The following is a 26,511-nucleotide window of genomic DNA, read 5'->3' as shown; positions in this document are numbered from 1 at the left end:
TAATCCAAACAATTCTGTATTTTTGGTTTCTCCTGTATCTGGCTAGATATTCCAAGTTCTTCGATACACAATCATGGTTTTGTTGACTGCTAAATTTATGAAACATATGCATGCTTTATTTCTTAATATTATTTTGCAGTATTTCTTAATATTATTTTGCAGTCCTAATCACCGCTCGAACATTTCAGGGTCATGTCCTTGTCTCCACCTGAACCTGTTCTTGCCTCCGCAACTTATATTACATTATATATCTTCCACCCACTCCTACCACTGTATTGACCAAAATAAAAGCTACTATTATAAAAAGATAAAAGAAACAAAAAAGCATATATGACTACCTTTTCCTGTATTATTAATTTCCTGTTTAATTCTTTTACTTGGCATAAGCTGGCTCTTTTGTATAAGCCTCCTCGACGCCATAAACCTGCTTTTTGCTAGCCAAGAAAGATTCCAGAGCTAAGTTCTTCTCTTGGGTGTCTTTAAATTCAATTCTCCTTCCATGACCTGTAAGATTGTTATTTGTTATTAGCATTGTTCAATGAACAGCAAAACTGACTCACCATTTAGGAAAAAAAGAGGGCAAAACTGACTTAGGGCAAATTAAAGAAAACACCAACCATGGTTGACAGAAATGCATTGTAATTTTATTATGCAGATCACAAAAACGATACTGAATTTTCATGTGTTTGGGTAACTCTTTTGGTATATTAAAGGAAAAGGTTTGTCTAGGATTGGTGATGGGCTGGATCTGGGTCAGCCACTCTCCTAATTTCTATCAGACCTGGAAGGCCAGTTAAATCCATCATGACAGCCAAGGCCTGTTCATGAACATGCTCGGACTCAACAGATAAGGCTGTTAAACCTGGGCTTGGGTCCAAGCTATTTAAATGGTAAGATCAGGCTCGGATCCAGGTTTTTCCCCATCATGGAAAATCTGGTGTAATTCAAGTATAGAAAATGTACTGATTCCTAATGGTTTTAAAACATTCAGATGCCATTATTTTTATTCTCTTAAAATAAGATGCAGTCATCTTGTTGTTTCCAGAGAACGTATAGACTTTTGTTTATGTAGAATAGGGGGAGTAAACATACCAGGTAAAGCCCATACAAAATCCATCTCCAACAACTTTTGCACACTATTCAGTTGCTCAGGAACTGCCACCATTCATGAATCAGTAAGACAGAACACAGGCATTTTATGGTCAACTCAAGACAAATTTACCTGAAAACCAGTTATAGTTCTCGAAAATGGTCAATGCAGGTTCCCCTGCTCTGCCTCCAGCGAGATGATCACCGGGGAACAGAGCCTTCAGCGGCTTGTACAACAGACAGATGGATCCCTGCCAATAGGTTTGGACGTGCAGCATGGTCAAGGAATGGGTACATCATTGGCATGGAGGCTTGCCTTTATGCTTTAATAATTTAACGAAAGGCATATACATATATGACGTAGGACAGCCCTAATTATGATGCATGCTCATGGAAATAATTAAACAGCGGAAATAAAAGGAATAAATGATCTAAAATTCTAACAGTAATCATCATAACTGAGAAAATCATAAAGGAAACATGCAATGGAGCGGGCCATCACTACAACCATGGAGTATGGAATTCAATTACTACTTAGGTTGGATCCGGCGAGGGATGAGACCTCCCGATCTTGCATGGTCACACCCAATCGATCAATGAAGATCACTAGTCCGAAGAACCAAGAAGTTTCTCGGATTAGGGATTTGAGAATTTGGGGATTTAGGGTTTAGATCGGTTCTCAAGATTTTGATCGAAGAGGACTTAGCCAAAACAAAAAATAGAAGAAAGAAAGTTATTACCTTGAGGAAGTTGGAGGGGCACAAGAAGAAATTAGAAGAAGAAGATCAAGGGGAGAGAAGAAGCACCATTAGAGAGAAGAGAGGAAGGAGGCAACCAAAGGGTTTGCTTTTCATTCATCAATAGTTGAAATTCGTGTTTAGGGCTTTACCCCACTTAAATAAGCAAATAAAGACATAAAATTACTAAAATACCCTAGAATAAGCAAATAAAGATATAAGATTACTAAAAGACCCCTAACTAAGTCAAAAATGCACAAATAACATAAGTATGGGAAATTTTGTGCGCTCGGTCTTCTTTCTCCAATCTTCCTTCACATGTGTCTTCCCTAAGTGGGGTCTTCTATATGTCCAATCACATGTGAAAGGTCTTCAGCTCCTCAATATTCGCTTATCCACAAGGACGGCACTTGTGGTTGGCGCTTTCTTCGTTGGTACACCTTGAATGCACCTGTGTCCGCATCAATTCCCCTCGGGTGAGAAAAACTCGACTCCGACGAGTTGAAACTTTTGTAGCGCTCGAGTAGATCTGGATCAATACCTTGCAATGCGTCGCCCGACAGCCACGTAGATTCAGACGATGGTTTGTTTTTCCACCTGACAAGATACCTTTGGAAACCCCATCTCTCGTGGATACTATCTCGTCATCCAAGATTTCCTCAATTGCTTCTTTATGGGTAATGGGTGGAGGAGGTGGTGGAAGGGGTTGGGTAGCAAACTCGAAAAAGGCCATGAAAGGGACGATGTATCAATAATGGGAGTATGGGCACGGACTAGATCTTCTACATTAAAAGTTGGATTAATGCTCATTTCGGTGGAAGGTCAACCCGATACGCGTTGGACCCAACCTTTTGTAATATCTTGAATGGTCCAACAGCACTACGCGCTTGTAATTTCTTTGCAGATCCTTGAGAGAATCGCTCTGGCCTTATTCGCACCATTACATAGTCTCCTTCTTGAAAGTCTTGCACTTTACGATGAGAATCAGCTAAAACTTTATAATCATTATTGCTCTTATTTAACCGCTGTCTAATATGTGTATGCAAATCATGAATATGGCGTGCGAATGCATCGGCTGACTCAGAAGACTTTGGGTAATAGACATAGGTAAGAGATCTATGGGCATTCTAGGTTTATAACCACTTACAATTTCAAAAGGACTCAACCCTGTAGATCTATTAACTGACCCATTATAAGCAAGTTCAGCAATTGGTAAAATTAGGTCCCAAGTCTTAACATGTTCACCCACTAGACAACGTAGAAGATTTCCAAGGCTACGGTTTACCACTTCAGTTTCACCATCTGTTTGTGGGTGGTAAGCAGTAGAAAATTGCAAACGAGTTCCCATAATGTGCCACAGTGTCTTCCAAAAATAGCTAGTAAATCGAACATCACGATCAGACACTATGGTTTTAGGTAACCCATGGAGACGCACCACACCATCAAAAAAGATACGAGCAACATGAGACGCATCTGACGTCTTCGAACATGGGAGGAAATGCGCCATTTTAGAAAAACGGTCCACAACGACAAAAACGGAATCGTGCTTTTTTATAGTCTTGGGAAGCCCGAGCACGAAGTCCATACTAATGTCCTGCCACGGAGCATGTGGCACTGGCAATGGCGTGTACAGCCCGGTATTTTGCTTTCTTTGCTTTGCCAGCTGACATGTTCGACACTGCCCTAAAACTTTGGCTACGTCTCGCTTGAGGCTTGGCCAATAAAAACGATCTTCCACGAGGGCAATGGTCTTATCACGACCAAAATGGCCAGCTATCCCTCCTGAATGAAGCTCCCAGATGAGGAATTCACGAAGGGATATACGTGGAATACAAAGTCTGTCTCCCTTGAAAAGAAAGCCATCTTTAAGAACATATTCACCCATAATATGCTGGTCACTAGAGAATGACGCGTAAGTACCCCCAAAATCAGGACATATGGGGTATTCATCTTTCAGTTGCTCAAATCCGACTACCTCTACACTCAAGGAGTTGAGCAACGCCACTCTCCTACTAAGGGCATCCGCTGGTTTGTTTTCAACCCCGGCCTTGTGTTTTAAAACAAACGAATATTCCTGAAGAAACGCTACCCACTTGGCATGCCTTGGGTTGAGTTTCTTCTGAGAATGCAAATATCTCAAAGCCTCATGGTCAGAAAACAAAACGAATTCTTGCGGTAGGAGGTAGTGTCGCCAATGTCTCAGGGATTGCACTACCGCATAAAATTCTTTATCGTAAGTGGAGTATTTTTGTTTTGCCTCATTCAGTTTCTCACTAAAATAGGCCACTGGGTGTCCTTCTTGACTCAACACTCCACCTATACCGACACCAGACGCATCACACGCTACTACAAAGACTGTAGAAAAGTCAGGTAGACGCATGACAGGAGCTTCCACCATCTTGCCCTTAATTTCTTTAAAAGCCTTGACGGCGGCTTTAGACCACACGAACTCTCCCTTTTTCATGCACTCGGTAATGGGAGCCATGATCGTGTTAAAACTCCTAATGAACCGACGATAAAAAGTTGCTAGGCCGTGAAAACTTCGCACCTCATGAATGTTCCTTGGTTCTGGCCACTCAACTATGGCCCTGACTTTTTCAGGATCTGCGCGCACCCCTTCAGATGACACTATAAATCCTAAGAACATAACTTGGTTAGACATGAATGCACATTTCTTAAGATTAGCGTACAACTTTTCCTTCCTAAGGACACTACAGACCTTCTTTAAATGTTCAAGGTGTGATTCCTTAGTGGTACTATAAATAAGAATATCGTCAAAGTACACCACTAGGAATTTTTCCATGAACGGCCTCAAAGCTTGTGTCATCACTCGCATGAAAGTACTGCGTGCGTTAGTCAAGCCGAAGGGCATGACCAACCACTCATACAGCCCATCTTTCGTCTTAAACGCCGTCTTCCACTCATCTCCTGGGCGTATACGGATTTAGTGATATCCACTCTTGAGGTTTATCTTAGAGAATATAGTGCACCTGGCCAACATGTCAAGCATATCATCAAGTCTAGGTATAGGGAACCTATACTTGACAGTAATTTTGTTTATGGCACGACTGTCCACACACATGCGCCACGTGCCGTCTTTCTTTGGCGTCAACAATGCAGGCACGGCACGGCACACGGGCTCATACTCTCTTGGATGAAACCCTTTTATAGAAGCTCATCAACTTGCTTCTTCAACTCTGCATGCGCTGCAGGGTTCATCCTGTAGTGAGGAAGGTTCGGTAGAGTAGACCCTGGGACAAGATCAATGGCATGCTGTATGTCCCTCATAGGTGGCAACTCATTCGGTAAGTCTTCAGGAAATACATCACTGTATTCCTTCAGGACCGAGGTCACCTCACAGGGCAACTCTGATGGAACCTCAGGTGTAATTTCTCTAGCCACAAGGGCATACACCATAGAATCCTCCTTAGCCTCTTTTTCAAACTCTCTTGCGCTGATTATATGTAAAGACTTAGGTTTGGATTTCCCCATTTCTCTAGGCTCACTTGCCTTCTCATCCTTCTTCTTCCCTAGTGTATTCTCAGGTGGCATGGGATTAAGTTTGATCTTTTTACCATTATACATAAAAGTACACGCATTCGAACGGCCAAAGATCGTGACATCATTATCGAATAGCCACGGTCTACCTAGGATAACATGTCCCACATCCATAGGTAAAACATCACACCACAGTAACTCTTTGTATGACCCAAACTCGATGGGGACTAGACATTGCTGGATGACAGGTAGGGATGTCTTGTCAACCCAAGAAACTTTATACGGGTCCGGATGAGGTGTGGATTTCAGTTTTAAGCGATCTAAGGTGCTAGTGGAAATCACATTCTGACAACTTCCACTGTCCACTATCACCTTACAATTCTTTTCACCACACTTGGCAATAGTGTAGAAGATAGTGCTTCGACGCCAGTCAACACTACTTCTAGACTGAGCTAACACACGCCTGACTACTGCAAGCGTTGCTTCTCCATCCACTTCTTCTTCATCAGTGAGTCCTCCTTCAGGGTGATACTCTTCAACTTCATAATCACCCTGGTCATCTCCACCCTCGTGGGACTCGCCTATAACTAAGGCTCTCCCACGGTTCTTCGTAGGACACTGATTAGACATGTGGCCAAGGTTGCCACACTCATAGCACCTCACTTGGCTCATGTTACTAGGACCGGCACCAAGAACCCCTTTGCCCTTGTCCTCCCTAGGCTTAGGCGGAATGGTCGCCTGTGCCCTAGGTTGATTACCAATATTAGGTCTAGTTCCTTGGGAACTAGATCTAGCATTGGAGTCTCGGGACTCAAAACGACGAAAGACAGGAGCCTTCAGATACTGCTCTAACTCCTGCACGACTTGATATGCTTCATCTAAGTCCGTTAAGGGCCGAGTAATAAGCTCGCGCTGAAGATCCGCACAAAGGCCCGTCTTAAAACGCGAGAGCGTTACTAGAGGGTCTTCTCGGATATCACATCGCATCACATACTCTTCAAATTTAGCGATGTAGTCAGCGGTAGGCATTGACCCTTGGCGTAAGGATTGCCATTGGTCAAGGAGCTGCTGACGGTATGAGAGAGGAAGGTACTTCTCCTTCAACTTCTCTTTCATCTCATACCAATGTGTGATAGGGGCTCTACCAACTCTCTCTACCCTACGCTCGGTGTTGGTCCAGAAGAGCTTGGCTTGACCCACAAGCTTCATCTTAGCAAACCGCATTTGACGGTTTTCTGACATGTCATACCACTCAAAGTAGTGGTCCATGTCAGCAACCCAGTCAAGGAATGCCTTGGGATCCAAGCGTCCATCAAAACTTGGAGCCTCAACTCTCACACTCTTCATCGCACGCTCATCTGGATCATAACGGTCTTGATGACCACATGTGGCTCGTGCCTCTCGCACCACACCACGACCGTTACCACGATCTCTATCCTCACTACCACCACGTGTGGCAGCACGTTCTTCCATGATTCCTTCCACTTGGGAGTGCACATCTTCCCCTACAGCGGAGTTTTCCTTTTGGGACGCCTCTAGTTGCTCCACCTTAGTCATGGTGGTGGTAATTTGGTTCTCAAGCAGGGCAAACACACGCCTTTGACTCGCTTCTAGGGCGGTTATCTTTTGTATCAATTAAGCAAGTTGCTCAGATAACTGCTCGTTATTCATGGTAGGTTGAAGTCCGAAACCTCTACCTCTTCTCGTGGGCATACAATGAAGACTTGAACCAAACTCTACCTAACTAGACTACTAGGTGTTATGACTTTCAAGATGAATGCGATGAATGCAAAACTACTATGAACTGACACAATTAAGTTGAAACAGGAAACAACTCAAATCTGAAAATTTTCCAGATTAGGAACTTTCTAAAATTGAAAAGTTTCTAAAATTGAAAACTTTCTAAACCTAGAACTTTCCTAAGTTAAACCTAAAAATCAAAACCCTAATTTGATAACTCGATCTAGACAAAAACCATGCAAGCCTAGGCTTTGATACCAAATTTGACGTAGGACAGCCCTAATTATGATGCATGCTCATGGAAATAATTAAACAGCGGAAATAAAAGGAATAAATGATCTAAAATTCTAACAAGAATCATCATAACTCTGAGAAAATCATAAAGGAAACATGCAATGGAGCGGGCCATCACTACAACCATGGAGTATGGAATTCAATTACTACTTAGGTTGGATCCGGAGGATGAGACCTCCCGATCTTGCATGGTTACACCCAATCGATCAATGAAGATCACTAGTCCGAAGAACCAAGAAGTTTCTCGATTAGGGATTTGAGAATTTGGGGATTTAGGGTTTAGATCGGTTCTCAAGATTTTGATCGAAGAGGACTTAGCCAAAACAAAAAATAGAAGAAAGAAAGTTATTACCTTGAGGAAGTTGGAGGGGCACAAGAAGAAATTAGAAGAAGAAGATCAAGGGGAGAGAAGAAGCACCATTAGAGAGAAGAGAGGAAGGAGGCAACCAAAGGGTTTGCTTTTCATTCATCAATAGTTGAAATTCGTGTTTAGGGCTTTACCCCACTTAAATAAGCAAATAAAGACATAAAATTACTAAAATACCCCTAGAATAAGCAAATAAAGATATAAGATTACTAAAAGACCCCTAACTAAGTCAAAAATGCACAAATAACATAAGTATGGGAAATTTTGGGCGCTCGGTCTTCTTTCTCCAATCTTCCTTCACATGTGTCTTCCCTAAGTAGGGTCTTCTATATGTCCAATCACATGTGAAAGGTCTTCAACTCCTCAATATTCGCCTATCCACAAGGACGGCACTTGTGGTTGGCGCTTTCTTCGTTGGTACACCTTGAATGCACTTGTGTTCTCATCATATACAATTCAAATTTCACACCACATAGGCAAGCACAACTCGTGCATTCATATTTGCTACACACGAGAATGTGTACCAAACATCTCATGCTGTTTGTTGGCGTTGATTCCTATTCAGATCCAAATTTTGATCCATCTCAAATTTTCATGGAGTAGGTGGGAATGTGCATAAGGGGGTTTCCCACCCATGATCAAATAATGGCCAGAGACATTTTGGTACCCATCTCTTGTCTAGCGATTAGTATAGTAGTACTTTTCCTATAAATACATTAATGCTGAATATTCACCTTTCAGAAAAAATAAAAATGCTGACAAGAGTGCACAGTTATCTTAAAAGTGTTTAGGTAACATAATTTGGAGACCTCACCATATAATATGTATGTGTATGTATCAATGTTACATAAAACACGAAAAAACCCCATGTTTTCTGCTCTAGATCGAGCAATCCAGATTATGGGTCATTTGCTATCCAGATCACTATTTTCAGCAACCTGAAATGATAGCTCTATATTCTTACTATTGATTAAGTTGATGCAAATTTATAATTACAATGTAGAGATTTATACTGTTATTTAGTTAGTTATAATCAGTGTTTTCATTAGCGCTGTAGCGTAGCGAAAACGCTACGTAGCGTACGCAAGTAGTGTAATGTAGCGTACGGTACATGTAGCATAGCGTAGTGTGTAGCATGGATAGCATAAGCTACCCGAAATCTCATTTTTTAAAGTGTTCTTTCTATTTTTGTTTAACACCTATTTTAAAATGGTGATGACTTATACCTATGATACATGACACTACATTAAACTAATCCGGACCATCCAAATTGTGGTCTATATCATGAAAGAAGTCACACTTAGAGATGTTGAGAGAGAGAGAGAGAGAGAGAGAGAGAGAGAGAGAGAGAGACATCTCGCGCACATGCACGCCCCCTACGTATGTACGCAAAGAGGAGGAGGGCCCCACCATCGATTTGGATCGATGACGACGTCCATGGAGGACCTCTTAGTTTGAGGACTGCGTTTTGGTTCCTTGGAGTGGACTCGATTGTCATGTAAATACCACCATGGGTTCTCATGATCATGGCCCATTATTCCAAACAATCTAGTACTTTGAATTTTGGTTATTATTGTTATTAGGAACATCATGGACGGTTTAGATTACTTTGATTAGTTGTTATTTGTGGTTACTTCGTCTCTAAGTAATAGGTTGCGCACATGGCGCAAATTTTGGGGTATAGGTTTTTCATATAAATAGGCAACCCCTTGTAGGTTTTTTTTTCATTGAAGATGATTAATAAAATTCGGCATTTTCCTGTTTTTCTAATTCTTTGAGTTGTGGAAACCTAATTGGGTGCGAAACCCTCCCTTCTTCAAAGGGCTAACTATCATGGTGCGAAGCCACACCCATCCCAACTCATCCTCATCTCCTACCTTCCACATTCCTCATCTCCTACCACCATCCCCTCATCAAATTCACCCACGTTTGCAGCTAATCTTTCCCCTACAACAGATTTTCAGAATCTGGCCCTACAGGAGGGCTGAAACTTCGACGGAGCACCGTGTTCAAATCAATCATCTGTTTGGCCTGAAATTTGGGAAAAATGTGGCCCAACCCTGTCCGACCAGGCCCTAGCTGGTGGATTCTAGATTCGTGGACCCCACACACGTACGGGCCACCATCCACGCACGTGCGTCAGGCCGGTTTGCTGTCCACTCGTGCAGGCCGATCACAAGTGCTCTCTCTCCTCTCCTTCACTCATCTCTCACCTGATTTCCCTAGCCATAACCCTAGAATGTACTAAATCCCTATTTCTATGCCCATTTTTCAACCCTAGGGTTTCCCGAATTGAAACCTATGAAACCCTTGGATTGGGGAAATATTCCTACGTATGTGTGGATGAATCTATTATCCTTTGATCATTGTTTGGTCTATAATTTTAATCGATCCAGTCCTAACATGTGTAGGCTTGGACTCTTATAGATCCCCTTTGTTGAATGCTTGACTTTATGTGGGATGTGGAGTTTTTGTGATTGTTTCTAGCTTAATATGATCTTAAGCATGAAACTTTGCATATCATATTTAATTTCCATGTCCTGCATCAAATTTGGTATCAAAGCTTAGGGTTGTCATAGGGGAATGCATTGCATGTTTAAGGTTTGGTCTATTCACATTTAATTTGCATTAACTCTCACCATATATGGCTGTTTAGGATCCATCATTCACATTAGGGCCGATGAATTTTCTGGTTGATAGACTCTTCGGGCAAGATAGGTTGCTGGAAATTTAGTAGCATTGTGTAGTTTCCCTCATATAGAGTCCTATAGGATTCTTTAGTCCCATTTAGACGCATATAGTTGTGTAAAGGGTCTTTGAGTTGAGTTAGTAATTGTATGCTCACACGTACTGGTTGCGGTTTTGGTTTGCACCCTACGCTAAACATGGAGCAATTGCAAGAATCAATGGACAACCTAAGCCGGCAATTTGAGTCTTTGGGTAAGCGTTTAGAACAATGTATTGACCATTGCCCTGAACAAATTAATGTGTGTGTTACCCAGTTAGAGACTTCCGCCCAGACAAACCCCACAATTGGGGAAGATACCTAATCTTAGGCAGGTGGTCAGGAGGATAGATCAAGGAATGGAGGTGGCCAAAGAATCGGTCATGGGTGCGCATCTGTGCATCCACCTCGCAAGGGACATCAAGACCACCATGACCTCATTGCGCAACTCCTCAAAGGAGTTAGAGTAGATGCCCCTACTTTTAATGGCCACTTGGACCCTAAAGCTTTTCTATATTGGTTGGTAGACATGGACCACTATTTTGAGTGGTATGACATGTACGGCCTTGTGGCTAGGGAGAGTGCACCAGAGGCTAGTGTAGAGTTACCCACTGAGGCCATTCCGATAGTAGATGAGTTTCGTGATGTCTTTCCTGATGATCTACCAGATGAGTTTCCCCCTATGAGGGATATACAGCACACCACGACGTGGGACACCGTATTACCTATAGCCGAGTTTGCATTTAATAGTTTTGTTAATAGGTCCACAGGTCTAAGTCCTTTTGAAGTCGTTATTGGTTATAAACCTAGGAAACCTATTGATCTTGTCCCTATATCGCTATCCTATAGGCCATCAGAGTCTGCAAAGTCTTGTGCGCATCACGTTCACTCATTGCATCAAGAAATCAGGCGAAAGATTATTGCTAGTAATGAACATTACAAAATTTCTGCAGACCAACATAAACGATTCAAGGAATTCAATGTAGGGGACTGTGATGGTCCGCATCAGGCCAAAGCGGTACCCTCAGGGAGTCATTCGTAAATTACATGCGCGTAGTGCTGGACCATTCAAAATTATAAAACGAAACGGTCTTAATGCATATGTGATAGATCTTCTACCTTCCATGGGAATTAGTTCCACATTCAATGTGGAGGATCTAGTTGCATTTCAGGGGACCATTGATACATCGTCCGACCTTTCACCTAACCATCCTGATTCCCCAGATCTTTCCCTTGATCCATGGCCCCCTCCCGACCCATCTTCCCAGCCTCTACCTCCCATACCTACCCTTCCCACACCTAGAGAGGAAATAAAGGATATTCTAGACCATCAGATAGTATTGATGGCGGACGGCGGATTTCAAAAGTTCTTAGTCAAGTGGAAGTCACGCCCAACTTTAGACAGTACGTGGCTCGCTGAGGAGGAACTTCAGAGACTTGATCTTGACATCTTAGAGCGGTTCAGGAGTTTTGTTTCGCCAGTGGCAAAACCTTCGCAGCCGGGGAGAATTGATGGGGACATCACGCCCATATGCACCCCCCCAACGCACGTACGCAAGGAGGAAGAGGGCTCCACTATCGATCTGGATCGATGATGACATCTAGGGAGAATCTCCTAGTTAGATGACTACGTTTTGGTTCCTTGGAGTGGACCCGATCGTCATGTGAATACCACCATGGGTTCTCATGATCATGGCCCATTATTTTAAACGATTTAGTACTTTGAATTTTGGTTGTTATTGTTATTAAGAACATCATGGACGGTTTAGATTACTTTGATCAGTAGTTATTTGTGATTACTTCGTCTCTAAGTAATAGGTTGCGCACATGGCGCGAGTTTTGGGGTATAGGTTTTTCTTATAAATAGGCAACCCCTTGTACGTTTTTTTTATTGAAGATGATTAATAAAATTCGGCATTTTCTTGCTCCTCTGATTATCTGAGTTGTGAAAACCTAATTGGGTGCGAAACCCTCCCTTCTTCGAAGGGCTAACTACCGTGGTGCGAAGCCACACACATCCCAAATTGCTCCCATCTTCAACCCTCCATATTCCTCATCTCCTACAGCCATCCCCTCATCAAATCCACCCATGTTTGCAGCTAATCTTTCCCCCACAATAGATTCTCAGAATCTGGTCGTGTAGGAGGGCTGAAACTTCGGCTAAGTACCGTGTTCAAACCGATCATCCGTTTGGCTTGAAATTTGGAGAGAAGGTGGCACAACCTTGGCCGACCAGGCCTTAGCTTGCGGATTCTAGATTTGTGGGCCCCACACACGTGCGGGCCACCATCCATGCACGTGCATCAGGCCGGTTTGCTGTCCACTCATGCGGGCCGATCACAGGTGCTCTCTCTCCTCTCCTTCACTCATCTCTCACCTGATTTCCCTAGCCCTACCCTAGAATGTACTAAATCCCTATTTCTATGCCCCTTTTTCAATCCTAGGGTTTTCCGAATTGAAACCTGTGAATCCCTTGGATTGGGGAAATATTCCTACGTATGTATGGATGAATCTATTGTTTGGTCTATAATTTTAATTGATCCAGTCCTAGCATGTGTAGGCTTGGACTCTTATAGATCCCCTTTGTTGAATGCTTGACTTTATGTGGGATGTGGAGTTTTTGTGATTGTTTCTAACTTAGTATGATCTTAAGCCTAAAACTTTGCATATCACGTTTAATTTCCATGTCCTGCATCAAAGAGAGAGAGAGAGAGAGAGAGAGAGAGAGAGAGAGAGAGAGATTATGCATATTGTAAATTTTATCATGTTTTCTATTATTTTAATTAAAAAAAATTAAGGATCGTGTAGCTTACTTTACATGCTATAAAGGGCCAAACGCCACATTGTACGCTACACGCTATTTAAAACATTGGTTATAATATAACACTAAGCATGCAGGGTCTACAATAATAATCATTTCATATATAAATTGTAATATGAATTCATATATGAAGCTATATTACACAGTGTATGTATTGAAGCTACACACATGATCATACCCCTAGCATACCACATATTGGAGGAAGTAGCATACCATCTACCCGTTCCTGTACCACACACCAAACGAAATCCACAATCCAGGTAACCTTGGTATGTATTTATGTACATATGTGCATTCGTGCATATGTGCTGCTGACAATTATTGTTAGAGACACTTAACCATCTCAATTTCCCAATTTGACCCTGCAAGATTTATGCATGGGAAGGCAGACCACTAAACAGACATTTGTACTAATTAACACTGGCGGGTAACCTTTCCTTCATTATTTCTAAGCAGAAGAAGAACTTAGTTTAGGATTACTTTCTATGCTTTTGTTTTCTTGAACCACTTAGAATAGGAGTACTTTATACGCCTTTTGTTTTCCTGAACCAATTTGCTACCGGAATGTGGCAACTGATTCAACTGCATTTGGATGAAATATCATAATCTCAAATTGGGGGGAAAAAAAAGGTACAGGAAATGTTCGTGTTTAATTTGGCCTTGATCATTAAAAAATACAGTAAAAAGTTCACTTAAAAAAAAACCATAAACACTTCAACAGTTTGGAGAATGATATATGTATGCATATGAGCCAATATATCATATATAACTAAGGTTAAAATACGTAACTTCAATTAAAATAATTAGAATTTCTCTATGTATGACCAATAATGCATATAGATGGTTGAATGGTGTTCTTTGCCCCTCTTAATCTTTCCTTTCCAAATAATCCACATATAAATCAGTCTGACTCTACTATTTTATTTTATTTTATTTTTTACCTTTTACTCAATTTTACCAATGGGTGGCGATCACCAATCTCTATTGCCTAAAGTGCCTCCAAAAGTGTTTTTTTTTTTTTTTTAAAAAATAAATTTATTGGTAAAAAAACATGTTCAATTCGATTTGCCTGTAAAACGAGTTCTTTGCCTATTTTCTGAAATATACTGAGTTTTGAATGTTTAATCAAATATATGTGTTTTTCTTTTTTTCCAAAAAGGCATAGTTTAAAACAGAGTTCTGCTAACAGAGTTCTGGAGCTCACTTCAGTATGGCCTGGAGTGAATATAATCTCGAAGTCGGGACCAAGACTCCATGGACCATCCCCTTGCAGCTGGATCTCTACATCAGCAGTAGAAGCTTGTACCTGACAAGATCACAATAAGAAATTGGCTTTCAGTTAGAAATGTGGCAGAATCAAAATTCAAATGAGAAAGCTAAAGCCCAAATTTGTATCAAGCCTGATGAAGGTGAATAACTAGGCAAAAGGATAGGAAAGTTCATTATACACAGAAAGAAGGCATGGGCTGTAAATTGTTTTTAAAACCATGAATTTTGACATTTATACATTGGCTATGAGAATTTACACAGGGCACGATTATTCATAAGTTGGACACTCTTTATGTATGGAAACACATTAGGTGAATGGATTGAAATCTGCCTATGTAGGTAGGAAAAAAGCTCCACATGCATGTTAGCTCATAGATTCTGCAATTATTGGCAACATAAAACACTAATGCAGGTGTTGGATCTCACATCAAGCGAGTGCATAATTCTCTCGCACTTCAGCCGCTTTGCCCATTTATCTTGATCTGCTATGTCATCCCTAATTGTAAGAACAGAAATCAAGGTATCTTCATAAGTTGACACAGTGAAAGGACGAGCTTTAAATGAAAATTTGTGTCAGTTTGCTTTGCCATACTTGTGGGTCAGAAACATGTAGCGTGCTCCGCCGAGCATTTCGATGTTACGTGCAACTCTTTCTTTGTAACTTGGGCTGCAAGAGCATCAAGTCCAATATGATCAACTTACCAGCCAAATGCGAAATAGCATAATCTGCCTTTTGAGGATAAAAATTGCCAATGTTGTAAACCAAATACTTTAGGGTGAAAATGGAATTTCCTGTTTCGAAGGCTCAACACGATTCACCAGTGCCAAAACTCAAGTGACATGTTTGGGCCTTCACGTGCATGCATCTGTGGATAAGTTACAGTCCACCCAGTGGATAACTTCCAATCTTTCAGGAGTGTGCAACACCCAATCTGTCCAATAGGTTGATCCTGTCATGATAATCACCTTGTGCAAAAATATGCCATATCCACTCATCAAGTGGACTCTATGTATCAATGGCTATATATTGCTTTTGTGGTGTGGCCCCACTCGATGAGTTGATAGGGCTGATTTTTTCACTAGGTGATCCTCATGGTGGGACCAATCTATTGGAAGGGCTGTATTTCACATGTATTTAACATGTTGGAAGTTACCCGCCAGGTGACTGTAGCTTGTGATCCAACTGGTTGGAGTTGAAACCTTCTATATAATGCTGAATTAGTTGGATGCACCCTGTGAATAAAATTTTGAGATTACCTGTCGACGAGTATGTTTCCATCTGGATGAATGATTAAATACGAAGTTGCTCCATATGATTTTTCAGAGTGATAGCCACAGTGATAGACACCCTGAAAGTTCTCAACAGGTTTGTACAATTTTAAAGCTCAGAACTAGCTTTCCTATGCACAAAATAACTAAATAATGATTTTGCCATGATTTATAAGCAGGAGAAGATCACCAAGAAATTACATAAGAAATGGCATCTGCAAGATTATCAACTCAACTTGTTCTCAAAATTGCAATGATCTGGGCCACAAGCATTCTTGATCTGGATTACAGAAGGCGAAGTCATTCCACCTGACTACAAGATGATAGGAACCACTGTTGGTTGACTTTGGTGTGCAGTACATAGTTGCCATTGGAAGGTTTCTCCATATTCTTTCTTAAATAAAGGGAGTTTTGAGTATTCTATTCTATTATTTCAGGGTGGTTTTGATGAGTCCATAACTGTTTTGTTAGGTGCTAACATCCTTATGTGCAGGCTAATTTCTCATGGCAATGGGTGCAGAAATAGTCCAGTGGAATAGGATGTCTGGACATGGAGATACAGCCATGCATGAAAAAATGCAGTCCTGCACAAGCTATGTGGGTGATTTTCATTTTATTCGACTTGAGATTGGCTCTTCAGATACGTATTTAGATTTGCAAAACATGGCTGACTTCTTTTTTCAAGATGAAATGCTTCTGAATATCTTTTATGTCATTTAACAGCATGTGAGATTTGTATTATAAAAATGATATAAATCTCTGGTAGCTTTGTTTTTTTTTAATTTTTTCCTCTTCCTATCTAATTTGCAGGGTTATCTCAGGAACAATTAGATTAGTAGGATTACAAAATCAAAATCTGGTGGTTGGGGTTGGTTGTGATTATGTTACATGAAGAAAATTGGCAATATAGTAAGCGCAAGCATTTGTGAATAGATGGTATGATTGCTTAAATAGAGCCAAACATTTGCAATCTAAAAGGGTAGGGATAATTCAGGGATAAACGTATAAACAAAGTTGCAGGTTTGCAATGTAATTAGCCGGGTGTTTTAGGAATAAATGACATGAATGTTTAATGATGCTTCACTTTTTGGGTTTTACATACTAGTGGATATGGCATGTGCAATGCACGTGGAGAAAGAGGAAGCAGCTGCTCATGTGATATTTCACCATCATTTTGAAAATAGTGGGACTCATCCTCAAATGTGGTGTTCATGTATGTCTATCCAGACCAGTGTTTTAAATAGTGATAGTGTGTTGCGTAGCGCTCAGCCCTCTGTAGCATGTAGCATAAGTAGCGTAAGCTACACAATACTTCTATTTTTTAATATAAAAATATAAAAAATATGATAAATGATAAGGAAAAACAAAACTATATATATATATATATAAACGCCTAAAAGATTATTCATTTTTTTCAAGTATGAACATGTTCAAACAAGTTATTAATCATCATTTATCAAAAGCCAATTCACATACGTAAACCAAATAAAATTATTATCACGTCAACAACTTTTTAAGCAAACTATAATTAATAATGCCTAATTGGAATTTGGAACCACAAGTCGCAAGTATGAAAAGAAATTAAAATCCCACAAGTTGAGAGTATTAAGTACAAAATACAAAATATAATTACCTGTAGAAAAATACAAAATATAATTACTATTTATTAAAAAGAAGGCATACGCTACACATTCCACGATGCTACATACACTATTTGCTAACGCTACCGGCGCTATTGCTACACTACAGCTGCTATTCAAAACAATGATCCAAACTGCCCAAACTATGAGAAATATTGTAGATGGATCAGATCTCTAAAAGCACACTGATCAAGATCTCGAATCCTCAATGCTGGCAGGAGGCTGGAGAAAGAACTTGTTAGATGGCACCTTATAGGGGGTTATGCTTTACGGCTATCCTTTAAGCAATTTGGTGGAAAAGGAACAACCTTTCGTTTAATAGTGCATGTGCCCTATCTCTCCCATAGTCTCTCGAGTTAAACATCTTGTTTGCTCTTGGGAGAAGGTTTGGCCTCTTTTCCCTGATCAGCTCTGGATCAGTCATTGGTCGGTTCTCCCTTATGATGCACCTGCATTGTAATGCTCCCTCAGGTTTTCTTTTCAAAAGATAATTATCTGCTGTTTTTTTTTTTTTCCTCAGAGACCTTTTTAGATGGCCGCCTTCCTTAGATCAGTATTTTCATAGATATGGACTGAAACAGTGATAAATTTAAATGGACAGGACTGCCTAGACACTACAACTAACAAAAAGCATTATATTTATATAGTTATACATATAAGCTATGATCAAGCAATGTCATCTGCAATAGAGATTTACTTTGAGACAAACACATGCAAGCTAAGAAGCAACATTCTGACTAGCATGCTCTTGTTGTATTTCAGGAACTTGGGTTTTTGTAAAGCAGACTATATAGAAAAAAGACAAGATACTGAATTGAAATGGTACATTACCGGAAGTTTTTGCTCATTGATTGGGATAGGAAGTGTCTTATGCACTTCTAGAATATCACGCGGAGGCTTTTCAGTATGAATAGAGGCAGTTGGGCAGCAAAGGAGAGCCTGCAAGCACGAAAGGGGTCAAAAGTCAATACCCATATTCATCATCACCATAGCCATGTCCAAGTTGTATGTGGTGAGCTTATTCTGACTGGCTAAACACCTGACATAAACCGTCCTCCTTTATCTGGTTTGGGGAGTAGTTAGTGAAATTGCTGTAGGGTGGTGTTTGGTAATCAATGCCAATATTAAGGGGGCAGAAATTTGAGAATGTTCTAATTCTCCACTATAAGAGGCACGTCTCAGTAGCACCAGTACCAACATAAAGATGTGGGGCCCATGTGATGTATGTAGGACATCCAACCCGACCATAAGACGCATGAGCTCATGTCAACGCAAGGTATCAAAAAACAGCCTAACCATTAACCAACACTCAGATGAGCCACAGCGCAGGGAACAAGATGGGAGAGAACACCCACCCTTGATTTGCACTGAAGCCAACCTAAGTTGCAAAAACTTGATTTTGGACCTGATTGTTCATCTTGGCCAGGTGAAGGGCCTGAATGGCCTGGAATGCCGATACACAACAAGCTGGGTCTCCTATTCAAATCAATGGTAGAGGTCCACTCTCAACTTGTCCCCTATGGTGTTGCCCACCTGGGTTTTGGATCGGCCCGTTGTTTGGGGACCGGGAATACTTGACGTTAGGCATCTGATGGACTGGTAGGATGTCATAGATACATTAAGTGGGCCCCACGTCTATCTGGTGCAACTGTGGCTTATACTGGTACAGGTACCACTGGAGCGGTGCCCTACCATAACAGCACATAAATTCCCAAGTCTTGATGGTTAGTTCTCTTGTATGTTGATTATATTATAATCATTTATAGGAAATAATGTTGAAGATATGGAGAAGATTGTTAAAAAAATGGAGCTTGTTGAACATGACACCCCCCACCAAATGAAGTTCAAGCCATGATCACATGTAGGGCCCACAATGGGCCGGGCCAAGCAAAATCAAATTTTCTGAATAGGAGGTCTGGCCTGACTGTCCTAGCCTGACCAATGCTAGATCTAAGCCAACAACTTACCAGGCCCGGCCGTTGAACAATACTTCTCATGTGTTAAATATCAAATGAAAATAAGCACCTTAGGGTCTATTTGGATACAACAAAATTCTTGGTCATGGTTAAAAAAGACCAGAAGTAAATGTAATAGTTTAGTTCTGAACAAATGTTTAGCCCTGTTTGGGAAACACATATTAATCTAGAATAATTTTGAACTTTATTTGAAAATTAATGTACTACTCTAAAATTGAAATTAAAGACAAACTGTCATCCATCATTGATTCATGAATCTGACAGGTAAAATATAATTTCACAATCTTATATTGATTTATGATCCATCTAAAGTGGGGCCTGGTATTTGACGGTTTAATTTGAGTTATATATTTTTCTGTGTTTGGTTTATGGTCCATTGAAAGTGGAAACTAACCATTTCATCATCTAAGCCTTATCCCAACTAATTAAGGTTAGCTAAATAAAAATCCTTTTCTGCCATTTCACTCTATCAAGTCCATAACTTCAGCCAACCATCTGGACTTTGATTTACATGTTTCTCATATGTGTTTCTGAGTAAAGGGTGGCAATGGGATGGATGGCCTCATGAACCCGGCTTAGCTTTGGACCGGGCTTGGACCTATTAGGTTGGCCCATGCGCTAGGTTTGGACATGACATGTCCAATCGATTTTTCGAGCTGGATTCGAGCTCAAATCATTTTAGCCCAACCTAGCCTAGCCATGGTTCAGTGGTAGACGCACTTTGTTTTAACACTGAGGTCATGGGATCGAGTGCCTATTTGTTGTGGGTGTAATAAATAAATAAATAAAACAATATAGCCTAGCCAGGCCAGGCCTATCCTGACTTTATATGCACATCTTATATCCTACAAATGTCATTTTAATTCTCAATCAAGCAACCATGCATCTTGAACGTAGACCACTAATTTTATTCATTTTAAATGTTTTTTTAACACATTAGTGGCCCACTTGATCAACGGATAAATTAGAAACAATCCAGTGGGAAATAAGTATTTCCACCAACATATTTGTGGCCTCAAGCTTTGGGTCTACTGTGCTAGGCCCATGTCAGGCATGGGCTTGAGCTCAAGTACAGGGTCTAAAGTGTCTAACCATTAAAAAGCATAAAGTTGAGCCCAAATCTGACCCATTGCAATCCTTAGTTGTGTATTTAGAAGAGAGGGAGAGAGATGACTATTTAGAGATTGAAAATAATAATAATAATAAATAAAAAATTTAATGGTTTTAAATAAAAACCTTAACTAGGGATAACTTTTATGCTTTTCATTGTTCAACCAAAAATGGTTAGAAAAAAGTTAAGCAGTTATTTTTTAACTTAAACTGATAATTGGTGTATCCAAACAATATCTTAGATTAAGAAATTCTGTATTTTTAAAATTTTATTTTGTTATTATTTTTTTAATTTATAAATTCACATGGGTTCCTTAGAAAGGAATACCTGAAGGGCCTTGAGCCTTTCTTCCTCACAACTGGGCTGTTTAAAGACTGCGGATTGATCGGCGATTCGGTCGAAGGTTTGCTGCAAAAGAATCAATCCATTATTACAGAACTCAAGCCATGGATGGCCCACTGTTCATAAATCACAACCATTGCAGGGCTCTGGCCATCCAAGCTCTGGTCTTTAGATTGATGACATAAAGAAATTGATTGATGACTGGCATTCAGTGTAAAAAGTACAGATAACTGTTCTTTGAAATGTGGTCAGCTACCACTGGCCCATTAGATGGTTGGTCCTGATTTGTGTATCCAACCTACTGTGTTACAATTCAACCATCTCCATTGTTTCATTCCCATTTATGTTTAGGGGTAAATGAGATGGGCCAGGGTCAAACCATGCCGAGCCCACCTCATTTTGAAAAAGGCTCAATCTGGGCTGTTGGTTTTTGTGACCTTAACTCCTAAATACTAGTTCTCATCTGGAACATAGACTTCAAAACCATATAAACTAGAGTCCCTTTCCTCCACAGCTATTGTAGAATAAGCTTTATTCTACAACTATGTTTGTGGGACCCACCACAATGTAATGATCACATCCACTCCATCCATCTGATGCGTCCCTTCAAGTTCGCCCCATAACTTAAATATCAGGCCGATCTGAGAAATAGGCGGTTCACACTGCCATGAAAGGTTTGGATGGCAATGCTAGCCATTAAAACCTACCTCCCAGAAGGTGTGGGGAACACACCGTCTTTTGTATATGTAATCCAATCCGGTAATTAGATGGGCTCCACTAGGATGCATAAGCACCCAAAATCAGGACATTCAAAACACAGGTGGGCCCACGATATAAAATCATGCATTAAACTTAGAAAATCACGCGCCGCTCACACTCTACCATGTGATTTTATAAGTTCTATGCATGATTTTAGGTGATGGGCCCACCTGATTTTTGGGTTGGCCAGATCTTGGAGACAAGGGTCGAACTTGAAGAGGCCCACCCGATGGGCGGACTGGATATCATACACACCACCATAAGCCCCACACAAAACCTTGTGCAACAAGCTTATTCTATAAATGCTGCAGAGGAACCACGTGGTGTGACATGGAACCATTCAAAAGGTGTGCCCCCACCATAACGTGCTTCTATCTGGAAATAACGCCAATCGAATCGCCAGGTGGGTCCCATCATAAAAAAACAATGCACAACCATCCAAAAATCCCCAAATGCAGTGCATGGCACCAAAATATTTAAATCCCCAAATGATCGTGGGCACACCAAAAGTCAGTCCCATCCAATTATTAGGTGGGTCCCACCACTTGAATTTGGAGGGTTCTGTCGTCCTTTCACTAATTTCTATGTTGTAGCCCAGCTGATGGCTGGTTTGGTTTGATTTTTAAGAAATTTAAATATCATGGTGGGGCACACATTTTAGACGGGTTGGATGTAAGAACAGCCCATTCAAAGGATTAGTAAAAAGTAAAGATGTCCATTGCAAATTTGCAAGTAATTACCGGAGCCATCCAACGGCAGACATCGCAATCTATGCATTTGCTGTCTGCAAGAAACAAAGAAATTCAATTATTTCTAATACTAGAAAGTTGTCATACGGTACCAAAACAAAATACGGATGCATTAGTTTCTAAAAATAGGTGCATTTTTTAGGTGATCCAGACCGTTGGTCTGATCATCCCTACCTTCGATGTGGGATACCTCAAAAATAAAATAAAATCTTATTCCCTTTGATGAGCAGGACGCTGTGGGCCCTCCTTGTGCAAGCTGGGTGCATCAGGACAGACTGGTTCCTCATTTCTAGACGGAAAGTTACATCTTACCAACAAGGGAATGGCATGGATCACGTTGAATGCTATTAGTTTAATCTTAGGCGTAGGGCCAAGTATTCTGTGCATGAGACATGCTTGTGCAGGATCTGGACCGTCCATCCTGTAGGCCTTGCCTATTTAATGGGCCACATACCCAAAAAAACTACACAATGGGACTGTCCTACCTGCTGCATGAAAAACATGTCTTATGGGTCACATTCAACAGCAAAAGTCTGTAGATTTGATTACTTAGGATCATCCAACCGATGAATCCTTTGGGCTGTTGGCCCATCCAAAGGAGGACCCTTTCAGATCTCGTACAAGTGTGGTGATCAGAACCATCCGTTCAACGGAAGTTTCGTATGGTTTTCCATAGAGAACAGGATAGAACTGGGAAGATGGACGGTTCTGATCATAGGACCATCTCTACATCTGTGTCCCTTGTTACTCTCTTCAAATATTTCATCTCCACCATTGAAGTATGATTGTCAAGGGTGATTAGGACCATTACATTAATGGGCCAGCATATAGGTTGGGCGTGACTGGAAAAAAAAAACATAGCGGCCGGATAATCGTAGGGTTGTAACGGTCCGATAATTTCAGGGCCTGTTTGCCGTTGCTCCTCGCCACTGAATTTTCTAGAAACAATTGTTTCTTGGTAAGGGAGCGGATCAGGTGAGACCCCGGCCGTATCCAAGAGGATGCGGCCCTTACATTGGGGCCCACCTTTATGTATGTATTCTGTATCCAAGCCGTCCATCCGTTTTTGCAGATCATTTTAGGGCGTTATTCCAAAAACGAAGCAGATCCAATCATCAGGTGGATATTACCATAGGAAACAGTGATGATCAACGCCCTACCATTAAAATCTTCTTAGGGCACACCTTAATGTTTAAGTAGTTTTTATTTTCTATTGATAAGGTCTCATAACCCTGGATGAAGGGAACAAACAAATATCAGCATGATCCAAAACTTTGGTGGCCCATTAATGGTCAATCACCACCGTTTCCTATAGTATGGTCCACCTGATAATTGTATCTGTCTCATTTTTAGTAAAACGCTCTGAAATGATCTGGAAAAACGTATGGACGGCGTGGATGCAGAATACATACATCAAGGTCGGCCCCACTGTAAGAACCGCACCGTCTTGGGTGGGTCGGTGGTCCCATCTAATCCGCTCCCGATTGAGAATTGCTTACGTGTAAAGGTCCATGTTTGCCCAACATGCATGAGAAAGACAACGTGGTGGGGCCCACTAAAGTGTTGGATCTATCTTAATTTTGGAGTCCTACACTGCTAAGATATGGCCAAAATGGATGGACGGTGTGGGTGCAGCGCCGTCATCGTGTGGGCCCTATAGCGCCGCAGGCAGGGTTTTAGTAACGTGGCGTGTCGGCTTGCTCATGGATGAGATTATCCAAGCCCGTGCCTGTGTAATTTAAAAATCACGTATACATACACGTTTGTCTTTTGCACTCATGTCGTATAAGTTCAAGATCCAATCCATCCATTAGAAAGGTACCACCATTTTGATTTTGTAACAGAAGAATTAGTTTGAACAGATAGTCAGGTGGGCCACAGTTTATATAAAAATGTACGGTTATAAAACACTTGGTTGATGTCTTCTAATCCATCTACCTGTTTCTAATATTGGAGCCCACCTTTTTGAGTGTTCCAGATTAATTTTAGGAAAACATAGTCAGATCAAACGGTAGATGGATTTGAACTCGGAACTACATGCCATGATAGCACTTATATGGAGGTGCACGACTCTAAGCTCGTGTAACAAAAAAACACCCCTCCAAAAACAGTGATGTATGAGTACGGTTCTAGAAGTGTTTTGGCAAGAAACTACTATAATTAAAAACGGTGATTTTATGAGTGTGTTTACAAGAAACTACTATAGAAATGAGGATTTATTAGTGTTTTGACAAGAAACTACTATAAAAATGAGATTTATGTGCTTTGACAAGAAACTACAATTGAAATGCGATATATGAGTGTTTTAGCAAGAAATTATTATAGAAATGGTGGGTCACTTGTTATGGAAAATTAATTTTTTTAATTGATTAAGTATAAAAAATGAATTTCATAATTAAAATCACAGAAAAGTGCCCTTTTCCAAAGACAAACGGGCCCTTAGTTTGCATTGTTTGCAACCGAAATGGACGGTTGAACTTCATCAGTTGGACAGCCAGGATTGCCCACTCGCAGTGATTTCTTTTGTTACATGCCATCTGTGTAGTGGCCCACTAGATGAACAGTCCTGATGACATTAGGCCTCCGCCACATACGGTACACGTGTGACATACTTCAAATCCGAGCAGCCCAAATAGTTGAACCTACTGTACGTTGGTCATCTACTAAAAACGAGATTGATTAGAGAATCTCGACCTCTTATCAATGGACATTATTCGGCTGAATTTAGACCGTTTACTACGACAGCTCATTAGATGTCCACCGATTGATCAAATAGAATCACACTTTCAGTCTAGGTTTTGGGTTGTGATTCATACACAGTAGAACCAACTATTTAGACGGTTCTGATTTGAGGTACATGCCACGTGTACGGTAAAGTAGCCTCACCTAGACCAAGCCAGAGCATATACGGCTGCGCTAAATCCAAACACCTATGCATCGCTATGCGGGACGCGGTTTGGCTAGTGACCTCAACACCAGCTAGCTAGCTGTGTAAAAGTTGTGGGCCCCACCATGGTGCATTCGTTTTATCCCTGCTGTCCATCCTTTTTTTCATCTGATTTTATGGCATGAGCCCAAAAATGAGGCAGAACAAATCACAAGTAGACCACACCAAAGGAAAACAGTATTGATTGAACGTCCATCATCAAAGACTTCCTAGGGCACACTGTAATGTTTATTTTCCATCCAACCTGTTGATAAGGTCACACAGACCTGGATGAATGGAAATAAAAAATTATTATCTTGATCCAAAACTTCTGTGGCTCTCAGAAAGTTTTCCGATGGTAGGCATTCAATCCCCACTATTTCATGTGGTGTGGTCCACCTGAGATTTGGATATTCCTAATTTTTGGTCTGATATCCTAAAATGAAATGTAAAAATGGATGGACGGCGTGGATAAAATACATCCATTATTTTGGGGCCCACAGAGCTTTGACACCAACTAGCTGCCTAGTGTTGGGGTCACTAGTCAAACCGCATCCCGCCATGCGGTGGATAATCTGCCAGCACATCCATCCATTTGGTTCGAATTCATTTCGCATGTCTCGCGGCTCAAGATAACCAGCGTCCGTCGCCCAATTGAGCCACACATTCAGACATGCCCTGACGATCTAAACCGTCCATGCTCTAGATGATACTCTAAAAGAGCTTCTAAATGGATGGTTTTGGCCATCTCTATCTGCAGATCAAATTGAAAAGATCATTTTCAATTGATCACATTCAACTCCTAAAATCAAAGGTCAGGATGATATTAGAAGCATGATTATTGTACCACAACTCAACTATACTAACACCAATAAGATGGACGGTCCAAATCATCAGACCATCACTAGACGTGTGTCCCAAGTGTCCACACATAGCAAGTCCTTACTTTCTTACCTACAAAGAACTCTCCATCTATGTTCTGGGATCGCCGCTGGCGTGACCGCTTCGTCGTAACGGGCGTTTGACATGCTCTCACCGATATGAAATTTCGGCCGATATCCTTCCGAATGCCGACTTTTGGGACGGGAAACGGTCCAGAGACCCGATATTTCGGAGAGATATTATCTCTCGCGACAAAGCTGCTTTGCATGATGAATCGAAATGTAGAAGTGTTTGTGTATCTGGTTTTGCAATTTTCA

The 26,511-nt window shown here is 40.9% G+C and overlaps 1 protein-coding gene and 1 long non-coding RNA gene across 3 annotated transcripts; both read right to left on the bottom strand.

Moving 5' to 3' along the window:
* Nucleotides 1–26,511, bottom strand: LOC131242978 (uncharacterized). Of its 2 annotated transcripts, XM_058242002.1 has the most exons (12): nt 26,267–26,511; nt 22,378–22,421; nt 20,864–20,944; nt 18,281–18,388; nt 15,798–15,889; nt 15,133–15,207; nt 14,967–15,036; nt 14,476–14,577; nt 1,223–1,340; nt 1,093–1,155; nt 339–504; nt 1–270 (listed from the first exon to the last, which is right to left on the bottom strand). In XM_058242002.1, exons 1-11 carry the CDS (start codon nt 26,460–26,462, stop codon nt 374–376), a joined length of 1,080 nt encoding a protein of 359 aa, XP_058097985.1. In that variant the 5' UTR covers nt 26,463–26,511; the 3' UTR covers nt 1–270; nt 339–373. The 2 variants fall into 2 exon arrangements, with proteins under 2 accessions (XP_058097985.1, XP_058097984.1); XM_058242001.1 differs by having other exon boundaries at nt 1–504.
* LOC131242981 (uncharacterized) lies at nt 13,512–14,469 on the bottom strand. The gene is made up of 2 exons (XR_009169795.1): nt 13,985–14,469; nt 13,512–13,793 (listed from the first exon to the last, which is right to left on the bottom strand). It is a non-coding gene; the product is annotated as an uncharacterized LOC131242981 (long non-coding RNA).

The sequence above is a fragment of the Magnolia sinica genome, chromosome 4 (genome assembly GCF_029962835.1).
Source record: "Magnolia sinica isolate HGM2019 chromosome 4, MsV1, whole genome shotgun sequence".
Classification (NCBI taxonomy): Eukaryota; Viridiplantae; Streptophyta; class Magnoliopsida; order Magnoliales; family Magnoliaceae; genus Magnolia; species Magnolia sinica.
Note: the sequence above shows the minus strand (reverse complement) of the source record. Positions and strands in the feature narration are given on the sequence as shown.

Bases quoted from the DNA above. Each gene is read 5' to 3' on its own strand.
- LOC131242978 (XM_058242001.1), bottom strand. From the start codon at position 26,462: ATGCAAAGCAGCTTTGTCGCGAGAGATAATATCTCTCCGAAATATCGG. The intron at 15,208-15,797 runs GTAATCTCAAAA...ATGCTCTTGCAG, and splicing joins GGAAACATACTCGTCGACAG to CCCAAGTTACAAAGAAAGAG. The intron at 1,341-14,475 runs GTGAGCTCCAGA...ACCTATTGGCAG, and splicing joins TCACTCCAGGCCATACTGAA to GGATCCATCTGTCTGTTGTA.